Source organism: Mus caroli, chromosome 3, assembly GCF_900094665.2.
Source record: "Mus caroli chromosome 3, CAROLI_EIJ_v1.1, whole genome shotgun sequence".
Lineage (NCBI taxonomy): Eukaryota > Metazoa > Chordata > Mammalia > Rodentia > Muridae > Mus > Mus caroli.
In genome coordinates, this window is record NC_034572.1 from 31311346 (window position 1) to 31326699 (window position 15354).

General features: G+C 45.7%; 1 protein-coding gene across 1 annotated transcript in view; it reads right to left on the reverse strand.

Annotated features, from left to right (window-relative positions):
• The window catches only part of Anxa5 (annexin A5), a 28919-nt gene extending 19886 nt beyond the window's left edge, over nt 1-9033 (reverse strand). Inside the window, exons 1-2 of the mRNA XM_021157385.1 lie at nt 8718-9033; nt 8575-8605 (exon numbers count right to left, since the gene is read on the reverse strand). Coding sequence (XP_021013044.1) covers nt 8575-8577 — 3 coding nt within the window. The 5' untranslated portion in view covers nt 8578-8605; nt 8718-9033. The remainder of the gene's footprint in view (nt 1-8574; nt 8606-8717) is intronic.
• Between the last annotated feature and the right edge of the window lie 6321 nt (nt 9034-15354).

Here is a 15354-nt window from a genome sequence, read left to right on the forward strand (position 1 = left end):
AGAGAGAGAGAGAGAGAGAGAGAGAGAGAGAGAGAGAGAGAGAGAGAGACTGAAAGAAAGAAGGAAAGAAGGAAAGAAGGAAAGAAAGAAAGGCAAAAGACATTGGATGGTCAAGAACAGCTAGCAAAGTGAGCCTGATACAATTGAGCATTACAAAAGGAAATAAACACTGGGAAAAGGTCAGACTCTTTACAGGACCCAGGGGTATGACACATCTAGGTCAGACACATGATCTCAGCCCTGACCCCAATCCTTCCCTGACCCTGTCCAAGCTAGAGTAATCAGAGAAAAAGGAGCCTTCACTGAGGAAATGACTCCATAAGGTCCAGCTGCAAGGCATTTTCTCAATTAGTGATCAATGGAGGAGGGCCTAACTCATGGTGGGTGGTGCCATCCCTGGGCTGGTGTCTAGAGTTCTATAAGAAAGCAGGCAAAACAAGCCAACAGAAGCAAGCCAGTAAGCAGCATCCTTCAATGGCCTCCACATCGGCTCCTGCCTCCAGGATGCTGGCCTGTTTGTGTTCCTTTCCTAACTTCCTTCAATAATCAGCATAGATATGGAAGTGTAAGCTAAATAAACCCTTTTCTCCCCAACTTGCTTCTTGGTCATGGTGTTTCATAAAAGCAATAGAAACCCTAAGACAATGACCTAAAATTCTCTTAGTCGGACTTTTGGGACAAGCCTATAATCCCAGCTACTAAGGAGTCTGAGACTGGAGGAACAAATGTTCAAGATAACAGAGTGACTTCCAAGGATTGCCCAGGCCACTTAGTGAGAACATGTTTCAAAAAACAACAAAGAAAATGGCTGCTGATACAGCTCAGTAGCAGGGCATTTGCCCTGTTCTGTCCCCAGTGCCAGGCTTTTTACTTTAAAGAAATCTTTGGTGTGTATTTCTTTGCTGCTGTATGTTTTGATTTTTACCTTCCCTGCCAGTGCAGCATGTCTTTCAATGGCAAACATTGGTAAATGAAAGAAACACAGTGTGCTCTTAGAAGCTGCCAGCAGTGAGGGAGGTGTCTCTGTTGCTGATGTGTGCAATAGCTTTAGCCCCCGAGAGTTCTCAAGGTAGGCGAGAACCTGCTGCTTCACCTAACTGTCCTGAGGGGCATTCTGCCAATACCACTGGAAAGCAGCCAACAAGTCCATTTGCAAGATGATCAGAAAACAACCAGGCTTCTTTATTTCCTTGTATATTTCAGAAGCACAAATCTAATGCCTATGACTTAAACTATGCTAAGGTAGAAACGTTTCACGCACTGTCTAGTTATAGACAGAGATAAATAATATAAAAACCAGCGGAGATGAGGGAGGACTTGGGGAGTGTGAGTGTAGCTTGCTGTTCAGTGGGAAGTGCAGCCTAAACACTTCAGAAATTCTGTATGTGAGTGTCTGACTGTGTGCATGCATGCATGTGCACCACACAAGTGCCTAGTGCCCACAGATGCCAATACAGGGCATCAGGCCCCTTAGAACTAGGGCTACCTACAGATGGTTATAAGCAGTTGTGGATGTTGGGGAAAACCTGGATCCTCAGCAAGAGCAAGTGCCCTTAACCATCTCTCCAGGCCCAGTAAAGCTTTTGTTTTGAATTGATGTGTATGCATGTGAACCTATGTGAGGCTACGTACACCAGGGTATGGGAACCCACAGAGGCCACAATTAGACATTTGATCCCCTGGAACTAGAGTTACAAGCAGTTGTGAATTGCCTCCCTAATGTGAGCACTAATTACCTTAATATTTGATAGAAACTCAAATTCAATAAATCCAGTTCTGTCTTCTCTGTCCAAACCTAAACTCAGCCATCCATCCATCCCGTCCTGCACCTGGCCCCTCATCAGACACCTCCTCAGTCACTTATCAAGGTGGTCCCCTTCTCCCATAGGTCCCTCCTATCTAGGTCCAGCTGTGCCCCACATGGTGACTAATGCCTGTATTCTTAGGACCTGGACGCTTATACAGGAGGATTGTTGTGAGCTCAAGGCAAGCCTGTGTCTGAGTGAGATCTTGTCTAAATAATAATAATAATAATAATAATAATAATAATAATAATAATGTCCTTGCCACTACCTAGTTTAATTCTGTGGTGGTGGTGAGGCACTCCCTGGGATTATTGGAACACCACGTTCCCAAGTGATCCAGTTTCCCTCCCAACTGCAACAAGGCTATCCCTCTTTTACAGCCCCCAGGAATGCAGCCACCATGCTAGTGCCAGAATACTCTGTCTTAAACACAAATCTGGTCCAGGCATACTCACCTTTAATGGCCCAAGAAGGGCTCTCCACCACCTAGAGAACAATTCCTATCACTGGGGTCTGGCTCTGCCTCTCTCCCGGGTATCCCTTTCCCAGACAGGGCACCTTTCACCTCCCTTACTACGGTCACTCTGGCAGTGCTACTAAAGTTCCATCCTGCCAAATTCTCTGACATGCCCTAAGCATTTGCATTTGTTCCCACTGTGGCTTCTTCCGATGCCTCCCCTCCTTTATTTTACACAAATAGTGCCACCAAAGCCACCTCAAATAAGATTAATTAATACCTATTTCCAAAATGTATCTCGAGTACTAGATAACACATTTGAAGGGTTTGGCAAAGCACCCATCCTGGCAACAAGTCTTAGTCACAGCTCCCATTATGCTATCCAGTCTGACAATACCCGGGATGGAGCGGGAAAGCAAATATCCAAATGGTCTACATGTACACACAAAGGGAAAGTAAAGGCAACGGAAGCAAGAGTCCCAAGAAACGAAGGCAACTGCACTATGCGTTCCTTCCAACCAATGGCTTACATGTTTGCATACTGGGTGACCTAGTAACAGAAAGAAAGGATGGATCCAAAACACATTTAAAGGAAAGACTTTAGGAACACCAATTCTAACTCAACTAATACACTTGTGCAATTTTAGAATAGTAGACAGTTATATAACTAAAGTGTTTCAGAAACGGATCTGCGATTAGAAATATATTTACTGTTTTGCACTCTGAAGTCATTAACAGAAGAAAGTCACAATCCGCACACCTCTAGGTCATTTAAGCACCAGAAGAGATCTTTCAAGGAGCTCAGGTAAACGATAAGGAAACCATGCCTTGCTGATGCCAGTGAAGGGTTCGGTGGCTTGCAGAGCAGCCAAGTTGCTTTCTCAGAAAACAAATGAAGCCAGAGTCAAGGGGATTGGGATCTATGCCACACTGAGCCAGGGCATCAGGCCATGGGCCACAGGCAACCTTGACCCAGAGGTAACCAACCTGAGATGGAAGTCAATGTCCACAGATTCCTTTGTAATGAACTCAGAGAAAATGAACTTGTTTACTCTGATCCTGCCAGCTCTGCAAGGGGCCTTGGTAAATTACTGCTATGAGCCCACAATTCTAAACCAACCCCCAAATCTTCCAACCAACTCTTAAACAGTTTAAATACATATCACAGAGGTAGCTGATACCCTTGGAGTTTCTACTGAACATTTATACAGCCCAGTTTTTGTCTTCATGACATTCCTACTCTAGTGAACATATTAACTCTTTAAGAACAGCAAAACCAGCTGAGTAGTGATGGTGCATGCCCTTCATCCCAGCATTTGGGAGGCAGAAGCAGGTGGATCTCTGTGAGTCTGAGGCCAGCCTGGTCAGGACAGCCAAGGCTACACAGAGAAACAGTCTCGAAAAGCAACCACCCCCAAAAGAAAAAAAGAACAACAAAACTAGTAAAATTAAATTCAGATTGCCCAAAATTAAATTCTTAAAATTTGATTACCTGAAAATGAAATCTTTGAACCGAATTAAAATTTATGAAATGGTTCATTTGTCTATGAGATACAGACAACTTTTTTTCCAAACCAAAGAAAACAGCCCATGAACCGTTAAGTATTTAAAGTAAATTGGAATGCTTATTAACTTGGCTGTGGCTAGACAGTGAAATGAAAAACTAACAGTGCTGTTCTATGGAGCTGTGAGTGAAATAAACCCTTCCCCCCCCCCCAAGTTGCTTACGTCATGGTGTTTCATCACGACACATAACCCTAACTAGGACTAGTTGTTACCAAGATGGTGGGCACTGCTCTGGCAGACCTGATCATGCTATTTTGGGGGAGAGCTATAGAACTTTGGGCTAGAAAAACAAACATTGAGTGTGCAAAGCTTGGCGAGTTCTTCTGGGGGAACTTGAGAGATAAGAAGGTTGAATGCAGTACAGACAATGAAAGCTGGGGTTTCAGAGGGAAGCAAACAGTCTACCAGACCATCTGAGTCAAGAATCTGTGGTTCTGATCAACTGTGGCTAAAGTCTCACTCGGCGGTGATTAGGAAGAGACCAGCATCACTGAGGGCAAATCATCTAGGAAGGTTTTGGGATTTTTTTTTCCGGGGTTAGTACACAGAAGCTGTGCTCCAGAGGTGGCCAAGATTGTATCTCATGCTGGTGGCTGAACCTGGTAATGTAAGTCACCCAAGTGGTACTGGTTTTAAGGCATGAAGGGGTCATGGAAAGAAGCTGAGGCTTGGTACTATGCCAGGGCTGGAGTCCTGAGAGAGATCAGGAAAGGCCACTGGTAAAGTATAGCCCAGTAACAGCAGAAGACCCCAACATTTTTGGAGATGCCTGTACAGTGGGAAGACCACCAAGAACAGCAGGAGCAGTGGAGTGGAGCTAGCCAGAGACTAGAAGACAAGCTGTGTATGCTGCAGAGGGCAAAGCTGGAAAAGTGACCCAAAGCCCTATGGAGGAGCCTAGGGCTTTGATCCTGACAGACAGCCCTAGTTTAACTCTCTGGGTCACACAACAAGACAAAAAAGAGAGACATGAATGTGGGGAAGGGACCTACAGCCAGGAGACAGGGGTGGAGGGGTGGGAGAGAGATATAAAAAAGGAATAAGAGTAATCAGAGTGTATCATATGCATTCATGAAATTGTCACAAAGAAATTTAATTATAAAAAACAAAATATGTAACTGAAACACACACACATATATATGTATGTATGTATGTATATATGTACGTATGTATATATGTATGTATGTATATATGTATATATATATCCAAGGTATCTACTTTTTTTTTGCTTTTGTTAGGTATTTTTTATTGTCATTTATTTATTTAACACCCCAACTACAGTTTCCCTTCCCTCTTCCTCCCCCTGCCCACTTGCTCCTCCTCCCTTTATCTTCAGCAAAGGGCAGGCCTCCCATGGTTACCAACCAGCCTCAGCATATCAAGTTGCAGTAAGACTAGATGTATCTTCTATTAAGGCTAGACAAAGCAGTCCAGTTAGGGAAAAGGGTCCCAAAGGCAGGCAACAGAGTCAGAGACAGCCCCTGCTCATACTGTTATGAGTCCCACATGAAGACCAAGCTACACAGCTCTTATATATGTACAGATGGCTTGGGGGTAAAGTTGGGGCATCTCTGAGACAAGCTAGAAATTTATGGCAAGGGAAACTCCTAGGAATCTATGAGGGTGACCCTAGCTAAGACTCCTAACAATGGGGAATATGGAGCCTGAACCACCCAAGTCCTATAATCAGGCAAAACTTCCAATGGAGGGATTGGGACACCCAGCCAGCCACAAACCCTTCAACACACAATTTTCCCTGCCTACAAGGTGTGCAGGGGTAAAGACAGAGTAGAAAATTTGAGGGAATGGTCAACCAATAACTGGCCCAACTTGAAATCCATGCCATGAGAGAGAACCCACCCCTGACACTGTCAATGCTACTCTGCTGTACTTGCAGTGGTCTCGCATAACTGTCCTCTGAGAGGCTTCACCCAGCAACTGATGGAAACAGATGCAGAGACCCACAGCAAACATTAGGTGGAACTTGGGGAATCCTGCAGAAGAAGGGGAGGAAAGATTGTAGGTACAAAGAGGGGTCAGGGACACTACAAGAAAACCCACAGAATCAGCTAACCTGGGCCCATGCAGGCGCACAGAGACTGAACCACCCAGACAGCATAGAGTTTGCATGGGACTGACCTAGGTCTTTCGTTTTTTCAAGACAGAGTTTCTCTGTGGTGTATCCCTGGCTGTCCTGGAACTTGCTCTGTAGACCAGGCTGGCCTCAAATTCACAGAGAGCCACCTGCCCCTCCTGAGTGCTGGGATTAAAGGAGTGTACCACCACCTAGTTCAACCAATTCTTTCTAGTTAAATTTTTAGCAAGATGGCCATACTCATATTCTACCTACACACCTGCCTCTGTGTTTTTGTACTTGTATAAATGGTGCAGTCCCAACATAAGTAAAAGTAAATTATTAATATAGGTACATAATCAAAGTTCATAAATATGAAGAATTGTTGTAGTGGAAAACTATTTCAATAAGCAAGAGACATTAATATTTAAACAATGCATTTTTAGTTGCTGAAGCACACACCTCTGAGGTAGAAATCTAATACCATCCTCTCCAGGTGTCATGGAATGCAAGCCTCTGGTTCCTACCCTTTGGGTCAACAAAAGTCCTTCCAACAAAAGAAACTGTGAAACCGAACATAAAGCTCCAGTTTTCCTAGACGACACCAGAATGCAGAGGACCGCAGAATGCAGCTATAGACAGGCATGGGGGTGCACACCTGTAATCCTAGCACTTGGGAAGTCAAGGCAGGAGGGTCAAAGTTCACAGTCATCCTCAAGGCCAGGCTGAACTCTTTGAGACCTGGTCCTCAAAACCACTAGGGAGAGGGAGAGATAGCACTTAGAAAATGTGGGTGGATGTACTGTATCACCAAAAGCAAGATACAAAACACTATCCTAATCTGAGATATTTTAAGGAAGTGGTTTACTTATGTGCTTTCCAAAGATTACTGACAAAGCTGCTGAAAAGCGCAGCATGCTACAGTGTTTCCAATACTACCTATAAAGAGTGGAGAGAGTGGAAAATAGTTGATTGAGAAGCTGCAAGCTGGCTGCGGGTGGCACGGTTGTCATTTCCGGGCTTGGGAGGCTGAGGCAAGGGGGTCTCACAGAAAGAGGAAGCCCACCCTTCCAAACCAACCTGGGTTGCACATCGGGACCTTGTCAAAGCCAAAACACTGGAGACGTCCCTGGGAAATTTACAAGCTATTTAAGAGTAAGCCAAAAAGGCAAGGATGGAGGGATTGTTCTGTGAGGCTCGCTAATCACCATGTCTATCACCACACGAACATATGAAGATAAACTCCTCAGAGGAGTAAAGCTAATCTCACAAAAGAAAAAAAAAATGCACTTTATTGCTGAAGAACCTAAATCCAAGGTCCCCTTGAGGTAATATGAGAGAACTATCTATTCATGTGCAAACCCAGAAGAATGGTAACACTGTACACTGTATAAACTCAATAGCGTTACCAAATCATCTTAATCCCTCCACGGACTCTTGGGAAGAGTCATGAAATCTTATCCAATGGTACTAAAGCAACCAGACTAGTTAACTGGTGAGAAAGGGAAGGAGGGAGGGAAGAAGGGAGGGAGGGAAGGAGGGAAGGAGGAAGGGAGAGAGGGAGGGAGGGAGGGAGGGAGGGAGGGAGGGAGGGGAAGAGAGAGATTGAGTGTGTGAGTGTGTGAGTGTGTTTTCAGGCACACTGAGTAGGCTGAAACACTTATTTAAAAGATTGTCCGGACTCTGAACAGGTCAGTCACATTGGCAAGATGAAATTAGTTTCATTCAGGGTGAAAGCTTTTTTGTTTTGTTTGTTGAGACAGCCTGTTAAAGCCAAGGCCCTTGATGACCAAAGATGACCTTTAAACTCCTGATCCTCCTGCCTCTACCTCCCAAGATGTGGGATTCCAGGTAAAACCACTTTGCCTCAGGGCGGAGTATTTTAGGTATGATAACTTCTTCACATGACCAGCTTTGAAAAATTACTACATAAGCTGGGCGGTGGTGGGGAAGGCTTTTAGTTCTAGCCCTCAGCAGAGGCAGTCTGTGAGTTCGAGGCCAGCCAAGGCAACACAGAGGAACCCTAGCTTGGAAAACAAAACAAAAACCAACTTTTCTTTGCTACAGTCTTGACAAATACTAAGAGATCTCCTAAAACAATGACAACAACAAAAACCTATTAGGTAATCAACTTCTGAAAGGATCCCAAGGCAAATTCAACTCAGAACTCGTTTTGCGAGTTCATTACTTTGGAAACCCAGCTTTTTGGTTCACTGACTTTAGCAGAAAAAGAGAAAGAAAAGGCGCAGTCGGTTCCTTTTAAATAAATTGCGCCTTGCGCTGGAAAAAGCTCCCCTGAAGCACCATGGAAATTGCCCACGCACACCCAGTATTCAAACACAGGAAACTGCGGGAAAAATAAAAAAAATAGGGGAAGCCAAAGGGCGTTCTCCTCACATGACCAAGAGAACTGTTCCTGCTCCGGATCTAATTTTGGCAACTCTGGATTTGGGGCGGCCTGATTCACACGCACCGGGGAGAAACACCGGTTGGTTCCGGACACTCCGGGACGAGGGAGTCAACAGGAGAGCGCACAAGGAGGGGGACACCCAAGAGGTTACAGAGAGGACACAGAGCGGGACACAGATGGGAAAGGCGAAAACCAAGAGACTGCGAAGGCAGCTGCCTTCAGAGAGGGTCCTGATCGCCCTGGTCGCGGTCACACGGCTTACCATGATGCTGTCGGTCAGGAGTGGGCTGGAGCTGCAGGGAGAGGGGAAAAGAGAGACACGGTCACTGGAGCTCTAGTCCCCTGACCCCAAAAGGGCCCTGAGCCCTTGGTGGAGGAGTCGCTCCCGGGACTACGGCCACTTACCAGACGGTAGAGCGCAGGCTGCGGGTGAGAGCAGGACCGATGCACACGCCGAGGGACAAGGCAGTACTCTTCACAGCTCCGTGCAACGGAAACGCCCTGGGCAGCCCAGCCTAGCCCGACCTGGCCCCGCCACGCCACGCCCCTTCCAAGATCACACACCCACCAGGGCCCCGCCCCCCAGAGACGCTGCACTATAAGTCCCGCCTTGTCCCAGGCAGCTGCCACATCCCTGGCTACGGTACTTTCCTCAGACAAGGCCACCCCCCTACCATGGCCACCTCCCTAATTAAGTCCGAGCCCGGGCCGCGCCCCCATCAGGACACGCCCTGCCACGTCCTAGCCTCTATGCTCCTGCGCCTGCGTGGGGCTTCACGCTCACTCTTGGCTGCACTGGAGGCGCTGCAGGCCCAGGGGTCTGGGTGTGTCTAGAAAGTTAGGGACTGTCAGCGGCAGCCCACAGCATCTTGCACGGCACTCTAAGCATAAGACAGTGAGGACCTTTTCCAGACTGCTTTACAAGTGTTTCCTGCTAGTGTTTGCCTCTGGATGTCGGTGTAGCTGATGGGCAGCTCTTTTAAGAGCTGTACCTGGCGGTGTCAAAGCCTCAGAGCGGAAACGGTTTCATTTCCAAACTCAGCCTGTAACTTCAAAGACCCCAAGTGCAAGGTGACTAAGGTGGAACTCCCCCGTCCCCCCGCCCCGCCCGCCCCCAGGCCTAAAGACGCTGCAAAAGGATCGCGGATGTTCTAGAAGGATCAGAATCAGGTTTTTGAGCAAGAAGAAGCTAACCGAGGGTGGAGGTTGGGGGAGCCTTGCCACATGCTGAGTCTGGCCCTGACAAGGTAGACTGATGGTTTTCTGGAAAAGTAGACAAACCCGCCGCTGGGAAGGGGAAGCCTGCCATTTTCCCTTGTGTACCCTTGTCCTATTGCTTTTCCTGTTCGTGCGCCCTGTGGAATCCCTTCTCTGGGGAACCTAGCCGCTCCCACAGCCTCAGACATTCCAGCACCTCTCCCAGGGAATTGTAATTTCCAGACTACTTTGGTTTTTGTTTTGTTTTGTTGCCTACACTAAGGGATCCTCCCACTTGACCCTTCAAGTACGGTTATGACTTCGATGCAACCATTTCCCTGCCTCCTCGCCCCCACATTCCTTTAAGGCCCACCTATCTCTCAGTCGCTCACACTTGTGTACTTTCTTTCTATTAGCATCTCCTTCAGTCTTTGACCTAAGTATTTTTTTTTTCTCACCCACATCTACTCAACTCCGTCTCCTCCTTCTCTGGAGTTAAGACTGCAGAAGTCTGTTTGACAGTGCTGTGGAAAACTGCCTTAAGGCTGGCAGTGACTAGTGATCTGCCCTGCAGCCAAGTAGTAATATAAATTATTAGACCCAGACCTTTGATCTTCCCCAGCAAATGTTGCTTTTACATCCTATTACAATTAGCTTATTCACTTGGACCCCAGCCCTCATTCTGGAGGAGCAAGCTGACTTTCCGTGTAGAAAGGCAGAGCTCATGCATGAGAGGGTAGAGGAACACTATTTCCCAAGGAAGCTTTTCAGAAGCCTTTCCTACTAGAGGGAAGGAAGCCTGACTGAATGCTACTGAGTGTTCTGAGCACCTAGGAGACATTCACAAAATGGCCTACCTTAATATTCTAAATATAGCACACACAGAAGCACTGAGGAGAGGGCACATAGTGAAAGAAAGCACGAGATGCTGTAACGTGGTTTCTTACAAGCAATAGAATTTTATTTCTCAGCTGTCTGGAAGCTGGAAAATTCAAGATCAAGGCTCTGCACATTCAGGGTCTGATGAGGGTCTGCTTCCTCAGAGAATCTCATCTCACTGAAACATCACATGGCACAAGATGCTCACTGGCCTCTGAAGCCTCCTTTATCAGGGCATTACTCCCAATCACAAAGTGGAATGTCCATAATTTAACGCTTCTTAAAGGCAATCCGATGACCTTGGAAGCTGGGCTTTCAACATATCAGTCTGGGAGTGATTCATCAGATGACATCTTCAGAACGGTGTCTGGAGCCACTATGCTAACAGCCTGTGGATGTGTTGTCCAAGAACTTAAAAGCAGAGACTCTGGAGATTCATAACATTAGATGCCCTTCCATTATTTTTATTCAAAACATTTGTATTTATCAAAAAATAAAAAAGCTAATCAACTTCCCAACAGGAGACTAGACTGTGGATCTTGGATAAATTATTACAATATGTCATAGGACTCTTTCAGAAAGAATGCTTTGGTCTTTAAAGGGCTAGCCAGGCCTAAGGGTGTAGGCCTATTGATGTAGCTGCTTAGGAATCTAAGTCAGGGAAATGAAAAAGTCAAAGCCAGTCTGGTCTACAGAGGGAGTTCAAAGCTAGCCTGGGGAATTTAGTGGGATTCTGTCTTAAATCCAAAGTAAAGTTAGGAAGGGGAATGTAGCTCTGGGGCCCAGTGCTTTTCTACTGTGCACACAACCCTAGATTTGGTCCACAGTGCTGCAATAAACAAACAAATAAATAAGCAATGAAAATGTGTAAGAGGATCTCCAAAATACACTTAGGAAAGGACAGATATCCTGTGTCTCATTTGCTGCTGGGCCTTGAACCCCTCCCACAGTACAGGCCTTTGAGGAGTTCACACTAGTGTGGCTGTGAATAAAATGACCTAATGGCTCACAGCTTTAGGGATTCTGCTCCATGGTTGCTTGGCCCACACTCCTGGACAGACTATCATGTTGGCAGGAGTATGTGGTGAAAGAACTTATTCACCTCATTGATGGACAGGGCAGAATGGGGAAGAAGACCATATCTAATCTTCAAGGTTGCACCCAGTGAGGCCCCCACCCCATCAAATTTCTGTAATCTCCCCAAAATGGCACCACCAGCTGAGAACTATTAAACATAGAAGCCTATGGGAAACATTTCATATTTAAAGCATATGAATACATCGGTGCATGAGTGCAGTGTAAAATGGGTTTATTGCTTTTCAACAAAGGCTACAAATTCCTAGTATTCAGAATTATTAAGAGATATCAAAATAAACTTTGAGAGAACTTTCCTAGACGGATGGATGTATTCTCAGACAGTGTCTGAATCTGTAGAAGGCCATTCGTGATTAAAACCATGTCTTATGATCGTATTAGTATACAACCGTGGATGGTGATTTGATTGTTCCCTTGTTTGGGGTGCTGGCTGGAATTACAGGAGCTGCCTTCTTCAATTCTTGAAATAACAGAATCATTGACTTCAATTCCTCGTGCCTCTTTCTCCTTCCAAAAACTGTGGCCACCGAACCCAACCCTCATTTCTCATGCTGATGATTCAGTCCCTACGCATCCCACTCAAAAATGAAAATACATCTCTCTAAATCCATTCACAGCTCTGGAGCTGTGAGCCTAGCTACCGGCTACCAACACACCATCGCCCCACACACTCCACCTCATTCCAGCCTCCAGTCCTCCTTAACATTTGCATCTTTCACTCTCTTCATTCATCCATGAATGTATTTTATGCTTTGCCTTTGACACTGAGAGCACAGGGGGTGGGAGGAAAGGTACACCAAATCTGTCTAGCTAGCACCCAGCCTGGCAGGTTAAGAGAGCTGCTGGGTAGTGAGGGAATCAGTCAGGGAAAGCTCCGCATGGCAGTAAGAAGGTCTATGTGTCAGCTTAGCTGGGCTACAGGGTACCGTCTGGCTAGATGTTGCCTCTATGTTATGTCTATGAAGGCATTTCTGAAATAGCCTATCATTGGATTGGTAAACTGTGTAAAACAGACGCCTCCCTTGTAGGCCTAACCCCCTTTGCTAAGGACTTAAATAGAACAAAAGGCCAGGAGGAACTGGTTCGTTTCTGCCATACTGCTGGATGGTGGTCTTCCTCCCATTGTGCTTCAGGTTCAGGCTTTCAGACTGGAATGAGGATTTACTCATAATTCTCCTCTGTGCTCTCCCACCAGCCTCTCGACCTCCTGCATACACATGGCAGATGGTACAACCCTTTGCTTCTCCAGCCACATGAGCAATTTCTTATCAGTCTCTGTGTATGTATGTGACATATGTATTTCATTGGTCTTGTTTTTCAAAGTAATACAAAAGGGGGAACAATTTCTGATACTAGTTAATTTGGGGTGGGGAGAGGGTGTTCCATTCACAATAAGCAATTCTCCAACTCTTCAGATACTAATTGTATAAACTCCAATTGAATTTTGACTCTACCTGGGGAAAAGGTCTACCTGATAGACTATGGGTTTAGTCCCATAAGACTATCTTCATTTCAGACACCCATTGTGAGTCCTGGGTTGAAAAAGAAAAAAATAGATTTAAAAGGAAAAAAGGAGATTTACTTTATGTTGATTCCATGTATCATGTATATATACCATGTGCATGTCGGGTGCCAAAGGGGGTTAGAAGAGGATGTCAGATCCCCTAAGAACTAGAGTTACAGATGGTTGGGTTGCCCTATGGGTGCTAAGAATCAAGCCAGAGCCTCTGCAGAAGCAGCAAGTGCTGAGCCAAATTCCTAGCCCCCCTCATCCAACAATTTTGAACAATGGCTAAATATCAGGTTTCCTACAGCCTCTTCCTCAGGTTTCATATAAAATTGAATGGTGAGTCACAAGACTCAGTAAGAGATTTACGTCTACTTATCAATTCATTATAAAAGCTATTATAAAAGCTATTACAAAAGATACAGTGGAAAGGAGATATGGGGCAGGCACTGAGACCTCAGCCCCACCCTGCTTGTGTGCTGGCAGCCTATAACAAGGAGTGAGGCTGCAGGGGCAGCCATTCTGGTGTTTCTTTCCACTAGAGAAACATACCATACATGTATGAGCAAGATGTGTGTGTTGCACCATCCACTGAAAGAGGGGCCTTTAGAGTCAACATTTAGGACGGGCAGTTAGAGGCTTAACCTTGCCCTGCTGCTCCTGGTGCCTCAAGGAGACACCTGGCTCCCATGAAGGACTCCCCCACCACCACCACCACCACCACCACCACCTCAAGGAGCCCCTTAGCTGGGTAATCTTATCTCAGCACTTTGATTGCACCACATGGAAAGCCCTAAGTGTCATACAATCCAGCAAGCCTGTTCCAGATTCCTGACCTAACAGTCATAGTGAGATCCTGTGGCCTTGAGGGTAAGCTATTACAAAGGCATAATTAATGTCCAAACAGTCTGTGTTGGAGGTCAACGTGACTGAAATTCCAGGGCCACCTTCCAAGGTCATAATAGTCATGGATTTTAAATAATGTCTGTGACCTATCTTTATTTTCCCCACTTCTTCACTTTCAGATATGGTTTAAAGTATTGTGATGAAGAACAGTTCCAATAGGTTACCTAGGGGAACAGCTTGAATGGGTTATACAGGGAACAGAGGATTATCTGGGGGTAGTTTGAATGGGCTATATAGGAACAGCTTGCGTGGGTTATCTGGAGAACAGCCTCAGTGAGCTATCTGGGGAACAGCTTGAGTGGGTTATCTGGGGATAGCCTGAGTGGGTTATCCAAGGAACAGCTTGAGTGGGTTATCTGGGGATAGCTTGAGCCGGTTGTCTGATCAGTGTCTGATAGAATGATATGCAAAGAACAGTTCCAAATTTCTTTCACGGCTTACATGGCTTTAAAGACTCTGGAAAGGAAACAGACAGTCTCTTCATCTGAGCTCCCACCTTTCTAGAAAACCCATGTGCATCCTACCAAAGTCCCTAGGAAACCAATCAAGAAATCTGAGTCGCATTTTTATAATCTGTCAAGGCCCTGGTTTTGATCTTCTGCACTGGAAGAAGGTAGGGTGAGTGGGAGAATACTATGTAGTTCATTCTTACTCAGTAGGAAGAAAGAAAAAAACAAAGAAACAAAGGAAGGAAGAAAAAAACTGTTGAACAAAAGGAATGAGACTTAGGAGGGACTAATCTATTGTTTCCATCTAGATGAAGTTTAGTAACAAGTCAGAAGGGCTGCTTATTTTAGGGGAGGAATTTATTAGTTGACTAAAAGCACAAGAGAGAACAGTTTCTGAAGTGATGCGAGGTTTATGGATTTAAATATAGTCACAAAAAAAAGAATGTTTTCAGCATTTACTAGCAAATAAACATAAGGTTCCTATTTCAATATATGTGTATAAAAATGCTTTTAAAATGTAGGTTTCAGAACACCCAAGTAAAGCAAAGCCGGTGTTTCCAAGGACTTTCAGAATCTGCCCTTGAGAAGGGGAAGCCCCTGGCGCCTTGGCTGGGATACATTCTTTTCTCCTCCCTTTTCTCTTGGCAAAGAAAACAGTAGGCTGCAGAAGAAAGGGTCCTCCAGGGTATAAAAGGCCCAGCACTCCATGCGTTGTGGGCGGGTTTGCTGGCCACAAATGACTCATCATCCAGGAATCCCAAGAGGCCACCTGAGGAGGACTTCAGCTCAGAAGGGAAATGAAGAGGGAAAACATGCTAACAAAGCCCTCCCAGTTTTAGTCTGAGGCTTCTCTAGGGACGCCTGTGCTGCAGCTCTAACAGACAAGGATGGCTATGTTGGCAAGAGAGGAGCCCTGTGGAGCCTGTGAAAGCCAATGTGGTGTCCTAGTTCAAGGAGGCTGCAAGCCAGCTGGCTCACAGGTCACGAGCCTGCCTTGAGGCATTCCTAA